The following is a 24,598-nucleotide window of genomic DNA, read 5'->3' on the forward strand; positions in this document are numbered from 1 at the left end:
TGGGACTCGAACCGGTGCCTATATGGGATGCTGGCGCTGCAGGCCGCGGGGTGGCTTTAACCTGCTGCGCCACAGCACCGGCCCCCACAATACATGGCCTTTTACAATGAACTTTTTCACTTAGTGTATTTTTGAGGTTCATCCATGTTGTTGTCAACATCAGGACCTCCTTCCTCTCCATCACTGACTGCTAGTACAATGTGGTATATCACTGTAGGGATGTACCACACTCTGCTTAACCAGTTCCTGGTTGACGTTTAGATTGTTAGATGTTTTGACTGCTGGAAACAAATGTCACTTTACAATAAAGTTAAAGGTTTTGTGGGGCCGGCACTGTGGCTCAGTGGGTTAATGCCCTGGCATGAAGCGCCAGCAGCCCATATGGGCGCCGGTTCTAGTCCCGGCTGCTCCTCTTTCGATCCAGCTCTCTGCTGTGGCCTGGGATAGCAGTACAAGATGGCCCAAGTCCTTGGGCCCCTGCACCCACGTGGGAGACCTGGAAGAAGCTCCTGGCTCCTGGCTTCGGATTGGTGCAGCTTCAGATTGGCGCAGCTCCAGCCGTTTGGCCATCTGGGGAGGGAACCATCGGATGGAAGACCTCTCTCTGTAACTCTGTCTTTCAAATAAATAAAAATAAATCTTTAAAAAAAAAGTTAAAGCTTTTGTGTGAACATAGGTCTTCTTTTCGCTGGGGCAGATATTAGGGGTGGGATTGCCAAATTGCTTAGTGAGTTATGTTTAACTTTTTAAGAAACTACCTAACCTGGGTGGGCATTGTAGCCCTGGGTTAAGCCACCTCATCCCCTATTGGAGTGCCTGGGATCAAGTCCTGCCGCTGCTTCCAATCCAGCTTCCTACTCACACATACTCACACATCCTCTCCATCTGTCTCTGTCTCTCTGCCTTTCAAATAAATAAAAACAAATAAATAAACTTTAAGGAAAAGAAATGGCTAAACTGTTTCTTAAGTGGCTGCACTTACTTCAGTTTTAAGAATAAGCATTACTGTTTAATTTCAGTGCTAATACGTTGTGTTTATGGAATGATGTGGGTATTGCCAGAAGACTCTTACTTGTAGTTTTTGAAACAGATCTATAAGGCCCAATTCTTTTAGATTTCAATCATTGCTTTTATTATTTTTGAGGTTAAACCCCAATTTTTTTAAAAAAGATGTATTTATTTATTTGAAAGGTAGAGTTACAGAGAGAGAGAAGGAGACACAGAGAGAGAGAGAGGTCTTCTATCCTCTGGTTCACTTCCCAAAGGACCACAATGACTGGGCCTGGGCCAGGCAGAAGCCAGGAGCCAGGAGCTTCTTGTGGGTCTCCCACATGGGTGCAGGAGCCCAAGGATTTGGGGCATCCTCTGCTGCTTTCCCAGGTGAATTAGCAGGGAGCTGGATCAGAAGTGGAGCAGCTGGGACAATGAACTGGCACTCACATGGGATGTGAGTACTGCAGGCCATGGATTAACCTGCTGAGCCATAGTGCCAGCCCTGATGGTGTTTGTTTTTTTTTTTAAAGATTTATTTATTTATTTTTAAAGATTTATTTATTTATTTGAAAGTCAGAGTTACACAGAGAGAGGAGAGGCAGAGAGAGAAAGAGAGAGAGAGTTCTTCCATCTGCTGGTTCACTCCCCAGTTAGCCGCGATGGCCGGAGCTGCACTGATCCAGAGCCAGGAACCTCCTCTGGGTCTCCCACATGGGTACAGGGCCCAAGGACTTGGGCCATCTTCTACTTCTATCCAAGGCCATAGCAGAGAGCTGGATTGGAAGAGGAGCAGTCAGGACCAGAACTGGCGCCCATATGGGATGCCGGCGCTTCAAGCTAGGGTGTTAACCCACTGTGCTACAGCACTGGCCCCTAAAGATTTATTTATTTTACTTGAAAGTCAGAGTTACACAGAGAGAGGAGAGGCAGAGAGAGAGGTCTTCCATCCGATGGTTCACTCCCCAGTTGGCCACAACGGCTGGAGCTGCACAGATCTGAAGCCAGGAGCCAGGAGCCAGGAGCTTCTTCCAGGCTTCCCATGTGGGTGCAGGGCCCAAGGACTTGGGCCATCTTGTACTGCTTTCCCAGGCCACAGCAGAGAGCTTGACAGGAAGTGGAGCAGCCGGCGCCCATGTGGCGCTTCAGGCCAGGGCATTAACCCGCTGTGCCACAACAATGGCCCCAATGTTGTGTGTTTTTATCAGCAATATGTAGTTGTTTAGTGTCCATGGCAAATTAATTCCAGGAGCCCTCACAGATACTGAAATCTGCAGATGATCATCCCCTTGTATAAAATGATGGAATATTTGCATTTAACTTACATAATCCTCCTATATTCTTTAAATGACCTCTGATTATTTATAATACCTCATACAATGTAAATACTAAGCAAATAGTTATTATACTACATTGCATAGTAAATAATGGTAAGGCTAAAACATCAGTATAGTTCAGATGTACAGCTTAGTACAGATGCAACTTTTTTTGCTAGTATTTTCCATACTAAATTGCTTGAATCCTGAAATGCAGAACTCATGAATATGGAAAGCTCACCGTGTTTCTTTCCAAGGAGAAAATTTATTATTGAAGGTTAAGAAGGTAAAAACAACTGCTAGAGAAGAAAATATTGTGACATTTTTGAAGATTTATTTCCCTGACATTCTTGACCCATTTATTGATGTGGTCCCAAGCTTAGTTAGTCATGGAATTTTCCAGACCTTAAAGATCAATTCATTTTATAGCATGGAGGCTGAGGGCAAGAGAGGTTAAGTGACTTGCTGAATTCAGACCCAGAACCCAAATTGCCCGCTGTCCAGTGCCCTTTCCAGATCTGCCAATTTTTTTCCATTATTAATTCTGTCTTACTCCTTTGATATTTAAAGCCCCATGATTTTATTACAAACCAATGCTTATTTTCACATGTAGTGAAGCTATTGTAAGAAAAGATGGATTTTTCACAATGATTTCAGGAGAAATAGATTGGAGTCATTGTAGAGAGCAGACTCTGGGGGCAAACGAGGTGACTTCAGGTTTGGGGTTCCCTTTTGAGAGACTTTCAAGCTTGCATGGCTACTCAATTTCTCTGACCCTCACTTTGTTCACCCAGGTTAATAATAGTTATCTGTATTTCATATGCACTCAATAGTTAGTCCCTCTCACTAGTGTTATAGGTGAAATGGCCATGGGGAAAGATGACCTTGAGATGATCTTGGTTCTTTGTCTCACCTGGAAGAAGAATTTCCACCTTCCTCTTGGGTTTTGCCTCTCTTGCAGCCCCTCTCCTGGCCACTTCGACAGGTAGCCACTAACTTAAATAAATCTTGCTTTTCTCTCTGCCTTGTCAATGTGGAAATTCTTATTCCAATGAAGACAAAGAACCGAGGTAATATTTCCCACCACCATTTCACCCTTAGCAGTAACAGGTGCGTGGCTAGTCTCAAGTTTAGAATGTGAAAGGGAAAGGAAGATGTATCCATTATAGTTAGAGTGTCAGCCTCTTGTCACTTACGACTACATTTTTAGTCACTTCTGTAATTTTTTTTGTCTTTTGGTTATGAATTCTTTTCATTAGGTAGAGCTAAATGATTATTCCCTTTTGCTTCCTTAGCCTTGTATGTGTTTATTTTTGGGACACTTCTAAATGGCATTGGGTCATTTGTTTATACACTTTCCTTTTTTTAAGTTTTATTTTATTTATTTGAAAGACAGAGTTGCAGAGAGAGGTAGAGAGAGAGAGAGAGAGAGAGAGAGAGAGAGAGGTCTTCCATCCACTGATTCACTTCCCAAATGGCTGCAACGGCCAGAGCTGAGCTGATCCAAAGCCATGAGCCAGGAGCTAGGAGCGTCTTCTGGATCTCCCATGTGGGTGCAGGGGCCCAAGCACTTGGGCCATTTTCTACTGCTTTCCCAGGCTCATTAGCAAGGAGAGCTGGCTCTGAAGTAGAGCAGCCAGGACATGAACAAGTGCCCATATGGGATCCCAACATTGCCAGCCAGGGCTTGAACCCACTGCGCCACAGTGCCAGCCCCTATCCACTTCCTTTTTTATTTTTTTAAATCCCCCCCCCCACCAAAGAAACCTTTTATTTAAGAATTACAGACTTCATGAATTTCATTAGTACAACTTTAGGAATATAGTGATTCTTCCCACCATACCCAACCTCCTACTCACTCTCCCACCTACCTCCTCCTTCCTCTCCCATTCCCATTCCCATTCTCCTCTAAGATCCATTTTTTATTAACTTTATACACAGAAGACCAACTCTATACTAAGCAGAGTTCCAACAATTTGCATGGTAAAAAAAACAAAAACAAAAAAAACAAACGAAAAACAGAAAACAAAACAAAACTGTTCCTCAATAGTGGAGACAAGGGCTGTTCAAAGTCGTTACATCTTGAAGTTAATTTCACTTCTTCTTCTTTTTTTTTTTTTTAGAAACTGAATTAACTTTAATGAAGCACCCAAGAATGATACATCTTTGGGAGGACTTAGACATAGTTATAATTCAACTCTTTGAGGACAGAAGTCCTGCATGGGAAGTTAGTGCAGAGTGACTCGTTAATTTAACAATTAACACTCTTATGATGTCAGGGATCATCCGAGATGCTCATGACATGAGCTGCATTGACTATGGAAGCCTTTTGAATCCTTATTCAACAGTCAAGACAAGGGCTGTTCAAGTCATTGCTTCTCTCTCTCTCTCTCTCTCTCTCTCTTTTTTTTTACAGGCAGAGTGGACAGTGAGAGAGACAGAGAGAAAGGTCTTCCTCTTGCCGTTGGTTCATCCTCCAATGGCAAAGGCAGCTGGTGCGCTGTGGCCGGTGCACCGCGCGGATCCGAAGCCAGGAGCCAGGTGCTTCTCCTGGTCTCCCATGGGGTGCAGGGCCCAAGCACTTGGGCCATCCTCCACTGCCCTCCTGGGCCACAGCAGAGAGCTGGCCTGGAAGAGGGGCAACCAGGACAGAATCCGGCGCCCCAACCGGGACTAGAACCCGGTGTTCCGGCGCCGCAGGTGGAGGATTAGCCTATTGAGCTGCAGCGCCGGCCAGGCATTGCTTCTCAAAGTGTCAATTTCACTTCTACAGATTGCCTTTCAGGTGCTCTGTTAGTTATCATAGGTTAGGGAGAACATGTGATATTTGTCCCTTTGGGACTGGCTTATTTCACTAAATATCGTGTTTAACTTCCTTCTTCAACCATGTTTAAACATAGTTCCCAGCACATTGTCAGTATTTCCAAATATTTATTAAATGAATTAATAGATAACTAAAATGCATTACAAATCAATGTTCTTAAAGTAAATTAAATATAAGGGAGTTCCCTCTATAAGGGAAGGCTTTTGACAATATGAATATTCACCATGCAGTCTTTGTAAGAACTTTGTATATTATTATTTCTCTTCAGTCGTGCCATTACCTGGATTTCTATGAATGAGAATTTTGGAGTTGAATGGTATATAAAGAAAAAGGAAATATTCCTTTTTGTGCTACTTCAAATAGAATCTTAGAGGACGTAAGCAATTTAAATGGACATGAAGTTAAAACACACTGAACAAATATTAGCATAATAAGCAGCAATCACTGTGTTTTCATGTAGCAATTTTGGGCCCTGAAGACTGTCTCACAGCACAGACTCTTTCCTGTGTGGGTATCCCAGTACCTTTTGAGACTGAAGAGGTAACGTCATCTAATCACCTTCAAATAGGCGTGTGATGTATTGTTTTTGGTTTAATCACTTTCCTCCCTTCCTTTTCCTTTTCCTTTTCCTTTTCCTTTTCCTTTTCCTTTTCCTCTCCTCTCCTCTCCTCTCCTCTCCTCTCCTCTCCTCTCCTCTCCTTTCTTTCCTTCCTCCTCCCTCCCTCCCTTCCTTCCTTCCTTCTTTTTTCTTGTTGGCATTTTCTTTTATCTCCTGGGTACTTTGCCCTGGCTGCAGCATCTGGGGTAGCAGTTCACCTGGACAGAGAGCACTCACCTGGCCCTTGAGCTCTTGGAACTGTGGAGGAGGGCCCTTGGGCTTTCATCCAGAGTCCATTTAGGGTCACATCTTATACAGTTGTAAGATGTGACTTTGCTTTATGACTCACAATGAATCAGAAGCAGTCAGCATTTAGGAGGTGAGAAGTTGAAGATCATGGCTCACAAAAGGAGAAGGAAAAGGTGGGAGAACCACAGGAGAAAATAGCCCACCCTGTTGAATGGCTGCCAAGGACTATGGGAACTCTGGGCCATCCAGAAATGTTAAATAATGTTCATAAAACCAGATGTAGCAGGGAAAGATATCACACAGTTAAGTTTTTTGCAGACAAAAAGATTTTTTATTGGCTAAAGGAGGAAAAGTGTTGCTATTGCCCTAAATAATTCAAATTCCAAAGTATAATTTTCTATATTGTTTAATCAAACTATTTTCTACTTTCCTTTCAAACACTGATTCCTGGTGATTTTTGAATGTTTTTTCTTGATGTTTGTCCTGTGAAATAATTTACCCCATTTGAAAAACATGTAATTTGATGAATTTTGTCTTTTGTTTTTAATCATCTTTAGTAACATGAATGACACAGATTCTGAAAGAAGAAGAAGAATGACAAGTAAGTAATAATTTTGCTTTCCTCATCTTTAAGGATTATCACATGAAAGTGATGATTTTTGGTTTTTGAAAATCAAAACCAATTATGGAGACTGAGTTTTTGTTTGTCTTGAACCAGAATAAGTCTAAGTGTGTATATTTTAATTAAAATCAAATATCATATATGGAATTTACAAATTTTCACAGATACCTCTTTTTTTAAAGAGGATGCTTAGTTTCTGAGACTGTTTCTTTCTCTTTCTTTCTTTCTTTCTTTTAAGATTTATTTATCTACTTGAAAGTCAGAGTTACACAGAGAGAGGAAGAGATAGAGAGAAACAGATCTTCCATCTATTGGTTCACTCCCCAAATGACCACAATGGCTAGGGCTGGGCCAGGCTCTCCCATGTGGGTTTAGGCCGTGTTCTGCTGCTTTCCCAGGCACATTAGCAGGGAGCTAGATCAGCAGTGGAGCTGCTGGGTCTTGAACTGGTGCCCATGTAGGATGCTAGCATTGCAGGCAACAGCTTTACTTGCTATGCCACAATGCTGGCTCCAGCAGATACCTTTTTTTTTTTTTTTTTTTTGACAGGCAGAGTGGACAGTGAGAGAGAGAGACAGAGAGAAAGGTCTTCCTTTTCCGTTGGTTTACCCCCCAATGGCCACTGCGGCCGGCACACCGTGCTGATCCGAAGCCAGGAGCCAGGTGCTTCTCCTGGTCTCCCATGCGGATGAAGGGCCCAAGAACTTGGGCCATCCTTCACTGCACTCCTGGGCCACAGCAGAGAGCTGGCCTGGAAGAGGGGCAACCGGGACAGAATCCGGCGCCCCGACCGGGACTAGAACCCGGTGTGCTGGCACCGCAGGCAGAGGATTAGCCTAGTGAGCCGTGGCGCCAGCCCAGCAGATACCTTTGAACTTAGTGGTATGATAGCTCTGCATTCAATAAGTGTGCACACTAGTGTTGAAATAATAATGTCTTGAAAGGTAGTGGTGAGATGAGGAAGGTGGTTTAGATACAGTGGAAAGAACTTGAGTTTTGGAACCTGGCAGGTGAATGTCATCTCTACCACTTTGTGGCTGTGTGTGCAAGATATTTTACCCTTCATTTCTGAAGGCCCTTAGCTGGATTGAAATAGGGATATTTTGCTGTGATGCTGTAATAATAAGTGATAATGTGTACAAACAGTATTTTGTTATAGTGCCTGGGCCATAATATATACCCAATAAATGATTGCTATAAAAATAAATCACTTTGTGTATTGATTTTCAGTTTACTTTGTGACATCCTACTTAGTTTGGAGCAAAAAATTGTGGAAGTTAGTTCTTTTTGCAATGCATGTTCTCTCAAGGTCAAAGAAGTTAAAAGGGGGCTGGCACTGTGGTATAGTAGGTTAAGCCACTTCCTGTGGCACCAGCATTCCATATGGGTGCCCTTTCTAGTCCCGGCTGCTCCTCTTCTGATCCAGCTCCTTGCTGATGGCCTGGGAAGCCAGTGGAAGGTGGCCCAAGTTGGGCCTCTGCACCTGTGTGGGAGTCCCAGAAGAAGCTCCTGGCTCCTGGCTTCAGATTGGCCCAGCTCTTGTTGTTGTAGCCTTCTGGGGAGTAAACCGGCAGATGGAAGACCTTTGTCTCTGTCTCTTCCTCTCTCTGTCTATAACTCTATCCCTCAAATAACTAAATTAATTGATTAATTAAAAAAGAGGAAGTTTGGCCGGCGCCGCTGCTCACTAGGCTAATCCTCCGCCTGCGGCATCGGCACCCTGGGTTCTAGTCCCGGTTGGGGCGCCGGATTCTTTCCCGGTTGCCCCTCTTCCAGGCCAGCTCTCTGCTGTGGCCCAGGAGGGCAGTGGAGGATGACCCAAGTGCTTGGGCCCTGCACCCCATGGGAGACCAGGAGGAAGCACCTGGCTCCTGGCTTCAGATCAGCGCAGCACACCAGCTGTAGCAGCCATTTGGGGAGTGAACCAACGGAAGGAAGGAAGACCTTTCTCTCTGTGTCTCTCTCTCGCTTTCTAACTGCCTGTAAAAAAAAAAAAAAGAAAAAGAAAAAGAGGAAGTTAAAAGACCCAAGTTTTTGAGCCCTTTTGTCTTGGAACTGGTATCCTGAGTGATTGTGTGTCATCAGCGTGGCTGATGAAGTCAATGAGCTACACTGCATGTTGGGTTAGAGAAGTAGACTGCTCCTTGAACACAGGACATTCCTGTAGAATCAGAGCGAGTTGGGTTTTTCAGTGACATGCGTAATCGGTTTGAGTTCAGCGTGGAATTAGTTAACAGCTGCTTATGTGCAGACCAACTCAGAATACAGACCGTCCCAGCTGTTAAGGAAGAGAAGAAATTGGAAGAAGAAAATGCAGTAGCATCTGTCTTTTTAGTATGTGGACTTGTTTGGCTATGACAGAAGGGATGAGCTGATAAAATGAGAGGAATTTGGTGCGCTCAAGCCTGTAGCTTTGCTTTGATCATTTTATAGAAATAACAAGTGCTAAATAGTGTGCTCCCACAGAAGGGAAAAGGTGAGTTTCCATAAAAGCAGAGGTGTAATAAGAGTTCATAATAAGTCTGTTTAGTTTTAAAAGATATGCCTCCATATATCATTAGTATATACATTGAATTGATCCATAAATGGAAATATAGAAAAATTGGTTGTACAAACTTAGGTAGCAGTGTGTTTCAGGGATGTGAATTAAAGAGGCAGGCATGAAGAAATAAACATCTGATAATAAGAGCATATGCTGTAGTGGCATTGGAGTGTTTGGTTACCTTCTGGAACCTTCATTTCCATGTGTGCTAGCAGCCTGGGTTGACTTTGCTTAGAGGCGCAGCCAAGCATGGTCTTGGGCTTGGGCTTGGGGTTACACCAGCGCTGCTTAAGTGCTGGCTTGGCCACTTATTTCCTAAGATGCTGTTTACCTTGTTGCTTGATGCCCTGCTTCTTTTTTAAACAAACATTTTAAAATTTATTTTTCTGTAAGCTTTTGTGTTATAAAAAGACACAGTGACAGAGAAGGAAGAATACAGAGAGTGATAGAGACAGGGTAAGACAGAGAGAGAGAGATCTTCCATCTGCTGGTTCACTACCCAGATGCCTACAACAGCCATGGCTGGACCAGGCCAAAGCCAGGAGCCCAGAACTCCTTCAGGTCTCCCATGTGGGTAACAGGGACCCAAGACATCATCTGTTACCTCCTTGGCACACATGCAGGAAGCTGGATTGGAAGTACCATAGCTAGGTCTGGAGGCTCTCTGATATAGGAGACAGATGTTCCAAGCAACAGTTTAACCCACTGTACCACAACACCCACCGCAAAGCCCTGCTTCTTTTTTCTCTCTCCAATATGTAGTTTTCAACAGCTGTAATGATTTGTCATTTACATACCAGAAAGTTCCCTCATTTATGAGTACAGTGGCTTTTTAAAACTAAATTTAAAAAAATTGTGCAATCATCACAATAATCCGGGGTTTTAAAATTTTTTTAAAGATTTTTTTATTTATTTGAGAGATAGACTTACAGACAGAGAGAGGGAGAGACAGAGAGAGAGGTCTTCCATCTGTTGATTCACTCCCCAAATGACTGCAATGGCTGAAGCTGGGCCAATCTGAAGCCAGGAGCCAAGAGTTTCTTCCGAGTTTCCCACATGGGTGCAGGGGCCCAAGTACTTGGGCCATCATCCACTGCTTTCCCAGGCCATTAGCAGGGAGCTGGAACAATCCAGTTTTAAAACATTTCTATCTACCTATCCTGCCTTAACTTTTGTTTCCTTGTCTATACAATATATTTGTGAATTGCTGCACAAGCTCTGTGAGGTAATGGTTGGCACAAAATAAGCACTCAGTAAATACCAGCTATTATGAGTTTGTGGAGGCCATTAAACATCATGTCACAGGAATACTGGGAATAGTGCCAAGAATATAAAGTTTATTCTAAGATTTATTTATGTATTTGAAAGTCAGAAGGACAGAGATAGAGACAGAGACAGAGATATCTTCCATCTGCTGGTTCACTCCCAAAGTGGCTGCAACAGTTAGGACTAGGCCAGGCTGAAGCCAGGAGCCAGGCGTTTCATCCGGGTCTCCCACATGGGTAGCAGGGGCCCAAGCACTTTCTTCTTCGGAGATAGAATTGCTGACTCACAGGGCACTTTCATTTCTAGATTGTCTGTTACATTCACACATCTACACCTAGGCCGAGTGGAGTCAGTATGTTCCCGTCATTGAGGTAACTCAGAAACCACACCTGAGAGTCACGAAGCGGGGATTTCTCCAGAACTCTCAGAATTTCTCTTGTGCCAATGGGGAGAGCAATCCCCCTCCCCACCGCCAGTCAATAAATTATTTTAGAAAAGTTTCATCTCAAATACAGACATAGTTCCTAGGATTTTTCTAAATGTGCCATAACTGTGATTCTGGTGTATTCTCCTCCATTAAACCACATAATCTTGCTTTATCTTGTCTGAGTGACTGGGCACTCTCTCCCAGATTCTGTCTAGAGAGGTGCCATCTGTTCTGATAGATACCACTGCTATATATATATATATATATATATATATATATATATACTTTTTAATATGAAAAATTCAGATTGCTGTCAAAACCACAAATGTATAAAGAGTTTTGCCCATGCATAACCTGTCATGCTTACTCTTGGCAGCATCAGCATTAAATAGTCTTCCTGAGTCAGATTTTTGTTTTGTGCTTGAAGATGTTAGCAACTTTTCACCCTTTTGCTTGGGCTAAAGGCCTTATTCAGATGAATTATTTACTTCCTCCATGCTTTCTAAAATGCTTAGTCAGCCAAAAGTGGTGGCAAAAACCAAATTAATGATGAAACTAGAATGAAAAGCAAGACATAATGTTAATCACACTGCTCAAAAAAGTCTTTTTTCTGTGTCATAAGATATTAAATGTTGTATATGTTTATAAATGAAGTTGGCCGATCCTGACGATGTCTCCTCTTGAGTCTCCCAGCAAAGTTCTTAAAGACAATCTACTTTCAGTGGTAATTCTGTGTGGCCTGTGTTGACTCAGTAACTTGTTCCAAAACGTGCTTTTTCCTCTCGCTGCAGCTGTGAACCCCAGGTATGTCCTGAGGAACTGGATGGCAGAAGCTGCAGTGCGGAGAGCAGAAAGGAGTGATTTTTCAGAGGTAAGATGGTGGGCTCTTCTGAGTTAATTTTTGAAATATTTTTCAAAAATTATGGAAAGGCAGGCATTGTAAAACAGCATTTAAGCTGCTGCTTAAGACACCTGCATCCCATAGGGCCGGCGCTGTGGCTCACTTGGTTAATCCTCTGCCTGCGGCACCGGCATCCCATGTGGGCACCGGGTTCTAGTCCCGGTTGCTCCTCTTCCAGGCCAGCTCTCTGCTGTGGCCTGGGAGTGCAGTGGAGGATGGCCCAAGTGCTTGGGCCCTGCACCCACATGGGAGGAAGCACCTGGCTCCTGGCTTCGGTTTGGTGCAGCGCTGGCCATAGTGGCCATTTGGGAATGAACCAATGGAGGGAAGACCTTTCTCTCTCTCACTATCTGTACCTCTACCTGTCAAATAAATTAAAAAAAAAAAAAAAAAGACACCTGCATCCCATACCTGAGTGCCTGCATTTGAGTCCTGGCTCTGCTTCTGATCCAGCTTCCTTCTAATAAACCCTCTGGGAGGCAATGGGTGATGTACTTGGGTCCTTGCAACCCATATGGGAGACCCAGATGGAGTCCAGGTTCCTGGCTTTGGTCTGGCCCAGCTGTGTCTGTGCAGGCATTTGGGGAGTGAACCAAGAGATAGAAGAGCTCTCTCAGGGCTAACACTATGGCATAGCAGGTAAAGCCACCGCCTGCAGTGCCGGCATATCATATGGGCGCCAGTTCAAATCCCGGCTGCTCCACTTCTGATCTAGCTCTCTGCTATGGCCTGGGAAAGCAGCAGAAGATGGCCCAAGTGCTTCATCCCCTGCACTCATGTAGGAGACCCAGAAGAAGCTCTTGGCTCCTGGCTTCAGATCAGCCCAGCTACGGCCATTGTGGCCATTTAGGGAGTGAGCCAGTGGATAAAAGATTCTCTCTCTCTCTCTCTCTCTCTCTCTAATTCTGCCTTTCAAATTATATATAAAAAAAAGCTCAATAAATATTGCCCCCATCCTGTATTGTTATTTTTTTAATTTTTATTTTTTATACCATATGGGACTCCAATTAGTGCTTATATGCGAGGCTGGTGTTGCAGGCGGTGACTTAACCCACTGTGCCACAATGCTGGCACCAATTTTTTGACCTTTAAAGATAGGTAGAAAGATAGATTTACCTATTTATTTATTTGAAAGGCAGAGTTACAGAGAGAGAGAAAGGGAAGGAGAGAGAAAGAGAGAGATCTTCTACCTGCTAGTTTATACCCAAGATGGCCACAATGGCTGGAGCTGGGCTGATCCCAAGCCAGGAGCCAGGAGCTTTCTCTGGGTCTCCCATATGCATGCAGGGGTCCAAGTACTTGGACCATCTTCCTCTGCCTTCCCAGGCACATTAGCAGGGAATTGGATTGGAAGCAGAGCAGCCAGGTACTTGAACCAGTGTGCATATGGGATGCTAGTACTGCAGGTGGCAGCTTTACCCTCTACACCACAGGGCTGGGCCCTGCTCTCATCCTTTAAAATAATTTGAGAGGCAGAGAGAGAGAGAGAGAGAAAGAATGCAAGAAATCGCATCTGCTGATTCACTCATCAAATGTCCACAGTAAACTGGATGCCAAAGCTAGAAACCAGAAACCCAATCCAGACCTCCTATGTGAGGGGCAGGATTCAACTATTTGATCTCCCATCCATTGGTTCACACCGCAAGTGGCTGCAACAGCTGGTGCTGGGCCAGGCTGAAGCCAGGGCCTGGAACTCCATCTGGGTCTCCCACATGGGTGCAGGGGCCCAGGCACTTAGGCCATCCTCCACTGCTTTCCCAGGTGCACTAGCAGGGAGTTGGATCAGAAACAGAACAGCTGGAACTCGAACCAGCACTCACATGGGATGCCGGTATTGCAGGCAGTGGCTTAACTCCACTAGTACATTTTAAAATGTTCTATTTCATGGTATTAAGGAAAAAAGGCCACAGGAGATAGCAGCATTTATCATTAGATAAATATGTGTGTGCGGGGGAAGCTAATCAGGTTGCTTCTTTCTCCTGCCTTCGCTGCCTTGTGTTCCTACCTTGTTTTCCTCCCTTTATCAACATTATATTTAACGACGCCGTGCCTTCTGGGCAGGGTGCATGGAAGTTTTTGCTTAGGTTCAAGTAAGCATTCAGACTCATGTGACTGTCACAGGCCACATTTGGCCTTGGTCAACTGAGGGAGATGTAGGACAGGGACAGGGCTCACCCAGGTGCCACCTCAAGTCTCTGGCACCCTGGACTCCTTGCAGTGGGCGTGCCAGTAGGAAGGTGCAGCAGTGCAGTTCAGAGGCAAGGAGATGAGAGCCATGTGGGCAAGACGCAGGGGCAGCCCTGGCTTCCAAGATTCGTGTCGCTTGTAACAACTCTGTCAGCATCCAAGTCCCTGCAGGAGGTGGGCCTCAGGCCTGGAGTCACTTGGGAAAGCCCAAAGCATCCTATGAGGTCTTTACAGCTCCCCAAATCCCAAGTCCAGTCATCGGCAGTGGTGTGTGGTGACGTGGCTGGCCGACCGCCTTATTGGGTTATCAGAGACACAGCCTAGAAAGGTAACCAAAAGCTGACTTCTCGTGGGAGAGAAAAAGATTCTGTCAAACCTGGATCCGCGCAGCCCTTGACACACACAGCTGGTGTTTACCTTCTTTCATCAAACCTGTCCTGAGTATTTGCTCGATGCAAGGTGTTATGGAGAAGCATGAAAAACTAGTAGGTGAGATTATTAGGTGCTAGATTTATTGATGAAAGAGGTATGCACTTGGATGCCTCAGTTTATTACCATGAGAAAAATTCGGAATGAGGAAGTAGCATGAGCTGGATTCCATGCCCTTGATTTGGAGAGAGTCAAAGCATGAACACCCTTGTATTTTTGTAAACATTTTAGAAAGTTTTCTCAATGCTGTGAAGAAACCTTAAAATTACGTGTACATATACATATATATACATAGTCCTCTCTTCCACAGTTTCAGTTATCAACAGTCAATTTTGGTCCAAAAATATTAAATATAAAGTTCCAGGAATAAAGCATCCATGGGTTTTAAATTGTGTACCCTTCTGAGTAACTTGGTGGAGTCTCACACTGTACTGCCAGGGGTGTGAACCATCTTTGTGTAGCAGAGTATCCGTGCTGTATACTCTACCCACCTGCTAGCCTCTTAGTAGCCGTATCAGTTATCACATTGACAGCTGCAGGATCTCAGTGCTTGTGTTCAACTAAAACTTATTTTACTAAATAATGGCCCCAAAGTATAAAGGCAGTAACGCTAGTAATTTTATTACAGTATATTGTTTTAATTGTTGTAGGTTTTTTCATGAGTTATTGCGGTTAATTTTTTATTGTTCCTGTTTTCTAAATTAAACTTTAGCATATATATTTACATATAGGGGAAAAATATAGGTTATGTATGGTCCAATACTCTGCAAAATTTCAGGCATCCATCCTGAGTGCCTTGGAACATATCTCCTGTGGATAAGGGGGGACTACTGTACATACTCAGTCTCTAATTTTAATACAAAAGTAGCATATCGGTAACTTAGAAATTCTAAGTAGCAACTATAGTTCAGGCTTTAATAACTCATAAAGTACACACATATTTTCAAACAAATTTAAAATTGACCTTGCATTGTAGAAATTCAGGAAACTGATAAGAGTCTTGAGTAAGAAACTCTCTATTTACCTACTGCAATTGCTTACTAGGTCCGTCTCCTCCAGCAAGTGCTCCAGCGCCCGTTCCAGACACAGTCTACAGCTGAGAAGGCTGGCTACTCCTCGCCTGCTCCTTCTTGGGCTAAAGATCTCAGAGTTAGTTGCTCATCTTAATTTGGGAAAAAATAAATGAAGGAATCCTTCTATCACTGAACTCAGTATAGAATAATTTATTTTAAGACAGCATTGTGGTGCAGCAGGTTAAACTGCCTGTGATGCCAGCTTCCTATAGGAGTGCCAGTTCAAGTCCCAGCTGCTCCACTTTCCATCCAGCTCCCTGCAAATGCACCTGGGAAAGCAGCAGAAGATGGCCTCCGTACTTGGGTCTCTGCCATCCACCTAGGAGACCCGGACAGAGTTTCTGGCTCTTGGCTGTTGTAGCCATTTTGGAAATGAATCAGCAGATGGAAGATCTCTTTCTCTCATCTCTCTTTTTCTCTCTGTCACTCTGCCTTTTAAATAAATCTATTTTTTTAAAAAAAGACAAATATGAGAAAGGACTATTATTTAGAACATGCAAAAAGTCAAAACTCAACAATAAGAAAATAACTCAGTTAAAAAGGCCAAAACATCTCAACAGATATCTCACAAAAGGAGATATCTAGGTGGCGCATTAGATACATGTAAAAATGCTCACCTGTGTATGTCATTAAAGAATTGCAAATTAAAACAGTGAGATACCACTACACACCCATTAGAATGGTTAAATATGAACCACTGACTACACCAAACTTCGGTGAGGTTGCTGGTGGGACTACAACCGACCACTCTGGAAGAAAAGTTGGTAGTTTCTTACAAAACTAAATATATGAGAGATCGTCACAAAGTTCATGGAAATGTGTATTATGAAAAAAATGCATGGATTCCAGGAGTCTGCATCAAAACAAACTTACCTTTTAATTCCATTTTCCCTCAAAGTTTTTGAAGTACCTTCATAACCATACAGCCCAGTGGTTGTGCTCCTGGTGACTTGAAAGCATAGCCACACAAAACCCTGCCTGTGGAGGTTTACAGCCTTCTCCATAATCATTAATACTCGAAAGCAACCAAGACATTATTCAGAAGGTGAATGGATAATACACCATTGGTACATCCACATGGTGGGATAATTTTTGGCAATAAGGATAAATGAACTATCCAGCCATGAAAGTACGTGAAGGAACCTTAAATACATATTACCACATGGAAGAAGCCCTCTGAAAAGGTTACATACTGTACAATTCTCATATGGAACAGTTTTTAAAGGGCTTAACTGTGGAGACAGCAGAAGGATCAGTGGTTGGGTTTGGGAAAGATCAAGGGGCAGAGCTCAGAGGACTTGGGCAGTGAAACCATCCTGTATGATACTGTAATGGTGGATACATACCATTATGCATATATAAAAACCTATAGATTGTGGAACATCAAGAGTAAACCCTAAGGTAAACTATGACTTTGAGTGATAATATTGTGTCAGTGTAGGTTTACTGTTACAAATGTACTGTTCTTTCATGGTGTGTGTGTGGTGGCAAGAGGTTGTGGGAACTCCTTAGAACTTCATTTAATTTTGTTTCAAACTTAAAACTGCTCTCAAAAACAAAGTGTATTAAAAAGAACTGAGTGGATTGTTTAAATACAGATTAAATTGTGTGGTAGAGAGCATTTGAGAGTGGGGATTAAGATCTGATTAATTTTCTTAGAATAAAGCAATGGAAAATACACAGACCTTAGAGAATTGGGGGTTAAAGTTACTTTATACTATACATTTCATTGGAGTCCCAGAAGAAATGAATAAAGAGAGGCAGTATCTGAAACAAGTGAGAATTTTCCAGAATAGTGAGCCATGTATTCGTAGATTCAGAAACTTAAGTAAATTGTCAACTTAAATAAAAAGAAGCGCACACTTAGACCCAGTCTGTGAGAGCACCAAAGGTGGGTCTTAAATCATCCAGAGCGGGCAACAAAGAGAAGACCATAAATAAATAAAGAGTCTGATAGCTGTCTTCTGGACAGCAGTAGTGGGAACCATCTCCTCCCAGACTTCAGAGTATTTACTGTCATCCTGGAGTTTGGTGTCTAGTGAAACAGTCTTTTGAGAATAAGAAAGAAATAAGGACATTCTACGGAGGAAAAAAAGTCAAAATTGAACTGTAATTCAAATAACCAGGCAATAATTGTGTGTGTGTGTGTGTATATGTAATTGAACTTCAAGGGTTCCAAAGCCTTTGTATTGTCCAGGTTTACTTAGACTTCACTGAGTGTGGATATTATCATTACAGGTAGCCATTAAAAGAACAGAAACAGATCTTAAAATGCAGAGAGAAAAGTCTTTAACTGCAACAAAAAGGCAAGAAAGGAAGAAAAAACATAATAGAAAAATCCAGGCAAAAAGTACAATGTAAGATGTTTAAGTTAAAAGATAATGATTACTCGAGTAATTGTAAACACAACAAAATCCATACTGACTGCAAGTGGTAGACCTAGCACATAATCACACAGAGTTTGAAGGTGAATGACTAGAAAGATTTGTCAGGCAAATTACTGGGGACTACCTATAAAATCTGAGTGTATCAAACCAGATGAAAAAACTCAACAAACTTCAAAGTCTCAATTTTTTAAAAAAGCTGTATTTATTTATTTGAAAGGCAGGGTTACAGGGAGGCAGAGAGAGAGAATCTTCGTCCAGTAGTTCACTCCCCAAATGGCCACAATGACTGGAGCTGAGCTGATCTGAATCCAGGAGCCAGGAGCTTCTTCAGGGTCTCGAAGCATGTGGGTGTGTTAGGTAGGAAGTTAAAAATTAGCCTAGGTGTGTGAGAAGGGCCTGAGGAACCAACACCTGCTGTGGAAGCCCCCCCCCCCCCCCCCCGCATTTTGCACTTCAAAGTCCTGCCCAGACCCTGATAACCTTCCAAGTGGTCCCCCCCCACCTCCCAGGAAAGCTCCCAGGAGAATTCTCTCTCCTCAGGACCAAAGGGGTTACCTGACCTGATAACATGGGGCAATAAAACCCTCATAGATGCCCTAGGGGAAGCCCCTCTTAGGGGCTTGGCCTGCCAGCAAATCTGGGAAGGAATTTGCTAATTTACACCCAACAAACCCTTTGTCCTAAAGGAGAAGAGGGAGGGAATAAAGAGCCGCCCTTAAAACCTAGGAGTCTGGCCAGCACCGCAGCTCATTAGTCCCGGTCGGGGCGCCGGATTCTTTCCCAGTTGCCCCTCTTCCAGGCCAGCTCTCTGCTGTGGCCAGGGAAGGCAGTGGAGGATGGCCCAGGTGCTTGGGCCCTGCACCCCATGGGAGACCAGGAGAAGCACCTGGTTCCTGCCATCGGATCAGCGCAGTGCGCCGGCTGTGGCGGCCATTGGAGGGTGAACCAAAGGCAAAAGGAAGACCTTTCTCTCTCTCTCTCTCTCTCTCTCTCTCTCTCTCTCACTATCCACTCTGCCTGTCAAACAAACAAACAAAAAACCAACAACAACCTAGGAGTCTGACCAAAGGCTGTGCGCTCAGCTCTCTGCTCTCTGCTGAGCTGTCCGCCTGGCCTGGCCACCTGTAGTCTCTCCATTCAACCATGGAACCTGGGTTTTCCCCAGTCCTAGTGACTGGGCACTCTACTCTCCATCTGTCCCATCCTTGCTGACGGATGCCCTATCAGCAATAAAACCTTGTTACTCTGCTCTGTCTCACGCCTGAATTCTTTCTTGCCTGAAGACAAGAACCCCAGCACTTCTCTGCGGTGGCAGGTGCAGGGGCCCAGACACTTGGGCCATTTTCCACTGCTTTCCCAGGCCATTAGCAGGGAACTGGATGAGAAGTGGAGCAGCTGGGACTTGAACTGGCGCCCATGTGGGATGCCAGCACTACAGGCGGCAGCTTTGCCCACTGTGCCACAGCGCCAGCCCCGAAAGTCTCAATTTTTAATTTGGTGATTCAGTGTCATACTAGCCTTAATTTCTATGATCAAACAAAGAGGACCTACTGGAAAGTCTTTCTTTAGAATCTTGCATTGGACAGATTAAATCATGTTTCCCTTCAATTCTACCAACCCCAGTAGTTTTAAGTACAGTCAGTAATTCCATGGGCCTTTGTTCTTGGTCTTGTTGTACAAGAAATTCTATAGTTTATGATTCATGATGTATAATTACTATTATAATTCTTGCACTTCCTCCACCCTCCACTCCTCCCTGGCTTTTACTCTTCTCCCACATGCAATTACCTGGTCACACTTTTCACGAAAGGAAAACAAATGTTTTGGTATTTTCAGGGTGGATCAAAATAACCTTCCTGAGGAATAGAGAGTATTACACTCACTGAGAGCTCAGAGAGGATCAGACACCCAAGAGCCTGTTTCACTGAATGGAAATCGTAGAGCTGTTAATGTGGTGCTTAGGCCTGCTGAGAGCAAACTTCTCCCTGCAGCCCGGAGTCTGCAGTCATGAGCAAAACCACCTTCATGTTGCATTTGCGCTGTCCAGCAAAGAGCGGAATGGACAGCCCACATGGGCTGCAGAGATGCATGGACACAGCATCGCAACCCTTTGGTCCACGAGAATTTGATCACCTTTTTGATCTTGAAACCAGTTAATGCTCTTCAGGGCTTTCCTAAAATGCATGTCACCAAGTGTTAAGGCACGCACGCGGTAGTGCTGGATTTTTAGAATACCTTTATTTTCCCTGTAAAGGAAGGTGTGCCATGGAGAGAAGTTAGGAGACCTGAGATGCGGTCCAGCTAGCCCCGTGGAGCCTCGGCTTAGCAAATGCTCGGGGCTGGTTTCTCCTCTAAGTCAGGAGTGTGTTTGAAAGGACACTTTGGGGATCTTCTCTGAAACCCGTGACCTCCACAACCCTTCCCTCGCTCCCTCCCCAGAGCCCAGGGTCCTGCTGTCTGACCCTCTCCTGCCCACAGCAGTGGTCCTCGTTTATCAGGTTCCGGCTACAGGTGGTTTGGGGAGGAATGACCAACGCGGGGCTCCTTCAGGGAGTTTTCCAGGTGAGGCAAGAGACAGTCCGTCTCTCAGGAACTGAGGCGTTGAATGCCTTCCATCCTGGCCACTGAGAAACTGAGTGACACTGCAAAAATATACCAATGCTGCAGAAAGAGAGACCCTGAGGAAGTCTGGGCAGGAGCAGAGATGAGAAATGAGAGAACAGTGAAGTGTCAGGAACCTGTTGTGGGCCCTCCTGAGTGCTCAGAGGTGGGGAATGTTCGGCCCGTGGGCCATATGAGGCCCGTGCAATCATTTGGTCTGACCCTGCCAAGGCAACTATGGACGGGACTTGAAATTCAATGCATACAAAGTGGGCTGATTTTTAAGTTGATAATTTTGTATGGCCCGTGGATGATGTTATAACTATCCAAATGGCCCTTTGCAGAAAAAAATAAAGGTCTCCTACAACTAGTAGGTGCATATTTAACCTGGGGTTTCTGGGCCCCTGCCTCTGAGTCTCTTGATAAATGCCCACCTTTTGATTGCGTTTACTCCAATTAGTTTTGTTCCATCGTCAGAAGCCTAACTGATAGGGTGGGCTGGGTCATTGCGAGGGTCCCCTCGTTTTCAAGAGTCTGTGGCTGTCTGCTGGAGATGGCATTTTTGCTCCCTTCTATAGCTACAACTGTGAAGTACTATCACGCTTTTTGTACCTTGAAATAAACTCAGCAAAGCACTGTTTTATTATCCTCTTCCTAGCTATTTAATTACTCCTCTCAAACACAAATGCATTTCCTGGTCTGCAACCCAGAAGGTAATTTTGATCCACATAAGGATAACGAAGGAGGATCTTCTGTCTTGAGCCTTGATTACTGCCTCATCAATCTACCAGATTAAACCTGGACAAGGCTGAGTGGCCAGGGACATCCTGTTTGACCCCCCCTCACTGGGCTGGGAATCTCCCTATCAGCCTCCAGTGAAATTAGGATGCTATCACACTTCCTCTATTCCTCCAGAGTTCTGTTCAGCTACCAGGATTTAATCAGATATCAGAAAAACTGTTTTTCTTGCTGCATGTTGATATCAAAAGAACATCATAAAATAAGACACACAGAAGAGTATGTCACATGAGAGTCTACCCCATTAGATTCTATCAGACCTTCCCTAATAGATTCTATCCTGTTACAAGGACATGCTTGAGAAAAATTTAAGAGTGTCTTAGCAGTTTTAATCGTTGAATAGTTTGGTTTCAAAGAGGCCAGCATTGTGACATAGCAGGTTAAGCCACAGCTTGCAATGCTGGCATCCCTGATGGGCACCAGTTCCAGTCCTGGCTGCTCCATTTTCATTCCAGCTCCCTACTAATGGCCTGGGAAGATGGTTCAAGGGCCTGGCCCCTGCACCTGCGTGGGAGACCCAGATGAAGCTCCTCCTGACTTGAACCTGGCCCACTCTTGGTCACTGTGGCCATTTAGGGAGTGAACCAGTAGATGGAAGATCTATCTATCCCTCTCTCTTTCTAACTCTGCCGTTTAAATAAATCTTTAAAAAAAAGAATGAACTTTTAAAATTGTCATCTTGGAGCTTTCCTCAATTATTCAAATGTAAGACTAATCACCTTCTTTAGTTAAAAAACATGTCATATTTATTATTTATTTCCTATCCACTTTAAGATTTGGAGGAATTTTACAACAGGAAACAGACCAGAAATAAACTGTGAAAGTGAAATTAAGAAAATCTAAACGCCCTGCCCTAGTAATGATATCGGAATTGGACCCCCCTAAAATACTGGAATGTGGCTCCTTAAAGTCCCCCAAAGTCCCATCCTAGGTGCCATATATGTTATCGGAATTTGGCCCCCTAAAATACGTACGAAATGAGGCCCCTTAAAGTTCCCCAAAAGTCCCATCTGGGGTGCCACATGATATCACCTGTGCTTATTAAGTTCTCAATATTAATAAGCCTGTGTGGGTTCTTGTCTAATACTCAGAGAAGAATTCTGAATACCGGCATAAATGAACGAGGCAGCATGATACATTTTAAGCTTTTATTTGGTGCGAAAGATGCATAGGAGAGTGAGGGCTTTAACTATAAGAGAGAGGTAGATCTGGGTTCATATTGAGTACCAGGAACCAGCCACGTGAAGAACATCCAGGCCAGCAGGGCTGCAGCCAGCCTCCTGCTGGCAAGAGGCCAGGGCAAGCAAAAAGGAGGAAATGGCCGGACACACCCTGTCCCAGGCCTTTAATCCACTTTCAAAGGGGAGTGGTTAATGCACCTGATTGGCCGGTTGGCGCTTAGGTGTGGCCAGGTAGGGCCTTGCGATCACACCGGGGCGCGGTCACACAGGGGCGTGGTGAAGGAGTGGCCTTCCAGCTCACAAACCTCATCAATTTTAACCTGTACGGGTCTACTTCAGCAGCAGCCCATTAGGGAGGGGATCGGCAAGACAGGAACCGAGCCGGAACTGGCTGTGAAACTGGGCACTAAGGTTGAAGAATACAAGGGTATGTCAGAAAGTGTGTGCAAAAATGGAATTAAAAAGTTTATTTTGGTGCAAAAATTTTTTGAAATCCTTGCAGTTTTTCATAATACACATTTCTGTGTACCTTAAGATCCGGCGTATGCTCGGCTTTCAATGTTTTTTGTACGAAAACAAACAAAATCTTTTCATGTTATTGACTTTCTGAAGAACTCGTGTGTGTGTGTGTGTGTGTGTGTGTTGGGGGTACAGATAGATAGTTGTCTTTTCCTGTTCCTATATTTTTATTTATAGGATACTTAACATTGCATTAGTCTAAAACTGAAGTAGCTATGTTTTCAATTATTTTATTATGCCACCATTAAAAAAAATACAATCCAGGAGCTCAAACAACCAACCAACAAGTCCCAAAGAACTCTACCCGGCTTGTCACATTTTCCTCATGGAACTTTACCGAATGTTCTTAAGGCCCCTGAGGTAGCGGTGGACAAGGCACTTCTCAGAGGTCAGGTGGCCTCTTTCTGACCCGGCGTCGCTAGCACACCGAATGTCCCCAAGGGTATTTATTTTCTGCAGAAAAACTATTATTATTAAAATCCGATGCCTGTAAGCATAATACAGTAAGTGAACGTTAAGGACCAAACGCAGGAGGGAAGGTGCAGTCGCCCGTGGGTGCGCGCACACACAGGAGGCCCCGTGCACACCTGGGCGGCCACGCACGGACTTGGGGACAGCAGTGTCACCTGCGCCGTCGCGGACACGAGCGGCGCGCGGGCCTAGCACACGTGGCCCCTCTTCTTCTGCAGCGCCTTCATCAGGTCGGCCATGAACGCCTGCTCGCCGCCGCCGCCGCCGCCCGCCGCCCCCGGCTGCTCCGCCCTCTTTGGGGGCGCGGGGGGCTTCCTGGCGCCCGCAGCTGGCGGCCCGGGGCGCGCGGGGGCGGGGGCGGGGGCGGCCGGGGGCGGCGGCGGCGGGGGCGGCGGCAGCGCGGGGTCCGCGGCCGGCGGCGGGGGCGGCGGCGGGGGCACGAAGTCCGGGGGCAGCTCGCCGAAGTCGGGCGGCGGCGGCGGGGGCGGCGGCAGGAAGTCGGGGGGCAGCTCGCCGAAGTCGGGCGGCGGCGGCAGGAAGTCGGGGGGCGCGGGCGCGGCGGAGGCTCGGGGCGCCGGGGTCGGGCCGCCGGCCGCGTCGGAGGAGCGCCGCACGGGGGGCGGCGGCGGCAGGTGAGACTTGGCGGCGGCCCTGGGCGCGCCCGGGTCGTGGGTGCCCGGGGGTGGCTTCCGGTCCTGCAAGGAGGCGACAGCGGGGCGGTGAGTGGTGGGGGCCAGGGTCCCCACGCATCGGGGTTCCGCGGTGAGAGGCGCCCCTTTTCCCAGGGCGTTGGGAGCTTCGCTTCCTCGGGCTGCCGGCCGGGAACGGGGACACCTGTTCTTAGCTGTGTGCAGGTTAATCAGGTGTAAAAGGGGCCCCTGAATCGCTATTATTATCTACAGAAGTTTGAGGAAGGTGGAAATCGAAGGTAAGGATTATTTTGGTGCCCCCCCCCCCCGCAAAAAAAAAAAACACAAAAAAACAAAAAAACCCACCAACCACCATGAACAAACCCCTGCATTTGAGGAGTCTGTTCACAAAGTTCAGGAAAATGCGTGTTAGGAAAAACCTGCATGGATTTAAATTGTGGGGTTTTTTTTTTGGTACCGGAATTAATCTGTTCATTCCAGTTTTCCATGGACTCTTGGATCTACCCTGCCCTGGCTCAGTGATGAGATCAAGTGACATAAACGTTTGCATGCAGAGTTGTGCTGCAC

At 45.1% G+C, this 24,598-nt stretch overlaps 2 protein-coding genes across 4 annotated transcripts in view; one reads left to right on the forward strand and one right to left on the reverse strand.

Moving 5' to 3' along the window:
• LOC103350866 (protein adenylyltransferase SelO) overlaps window positions 1-16,831 on the forward strand; it is a 48,187-nt gene extending 31,356 nt beyond the window's left edge. The window contains exons 16-19 of one of the 3 annotated variants that reach the window (XM_051820972.2): window positions 5,591-5,670; window positions 6,535-6,578; window positions 11,626-11,705; window positions 16,323-16,831. In XM_051820972.2, coding sequence (XP_051676932.2) covers window positions 5,591-5,670; window positions 6,535-6,578; window positions 11,626-11,705; window positions 16,323-16,373 — 255 coding nt within the window. In that variant the 3' untranslated portion in view covers window positions 16,374-16,831. Of the gene's footprint in view, window positions 1-5,590; window positions 5,671-6,534; window positions 6,579-11,625; window positions 11,706-15,395; window positions 15,887-16,322 lie in introns of those variants that run through there. The other 2 variants (XM_051820971.2, XR_011381738.1) reach the window with 2 other exon arrangements.
• Window positions 16,832-23,124: 6,293 nt separating this feature from the next.
• The window catches only part of APBB1IP (amyloid beta precursor protein binding family B member 1 interacting protein), a 102,744-nt gene continuing 101,270 nt past the window's right edge, over window positions 23,125-24,598 (reverse strand). The window contains exon 14 of the mRNA XM_051820970.2: window positions 23,125-24,076. Within this exon, the coding sequence (XP_051676930.2) occupies window positions 23,570-24,076 (507 nt within the window). The 3' untranslated portion in view covers window positions 23,125-23,569. The remainder of the gene's footprint in view (window positions 24,077-24,598) is intronic.

Source organism: Oryctolagus cuniculus, chromosome 13 (assembly GCF_964237555.1).
Source record: "Oryctolagus cuniculus chromosome 13, mOryCun1.1, whole genome shotgun sequence".
Lineage (NCBI taxonomy): Eukaryota > Metazoa > Chordata > Mammalia > Lagomorpha > Leporidae > Oryctolagus > Oryctolagus cuniculus.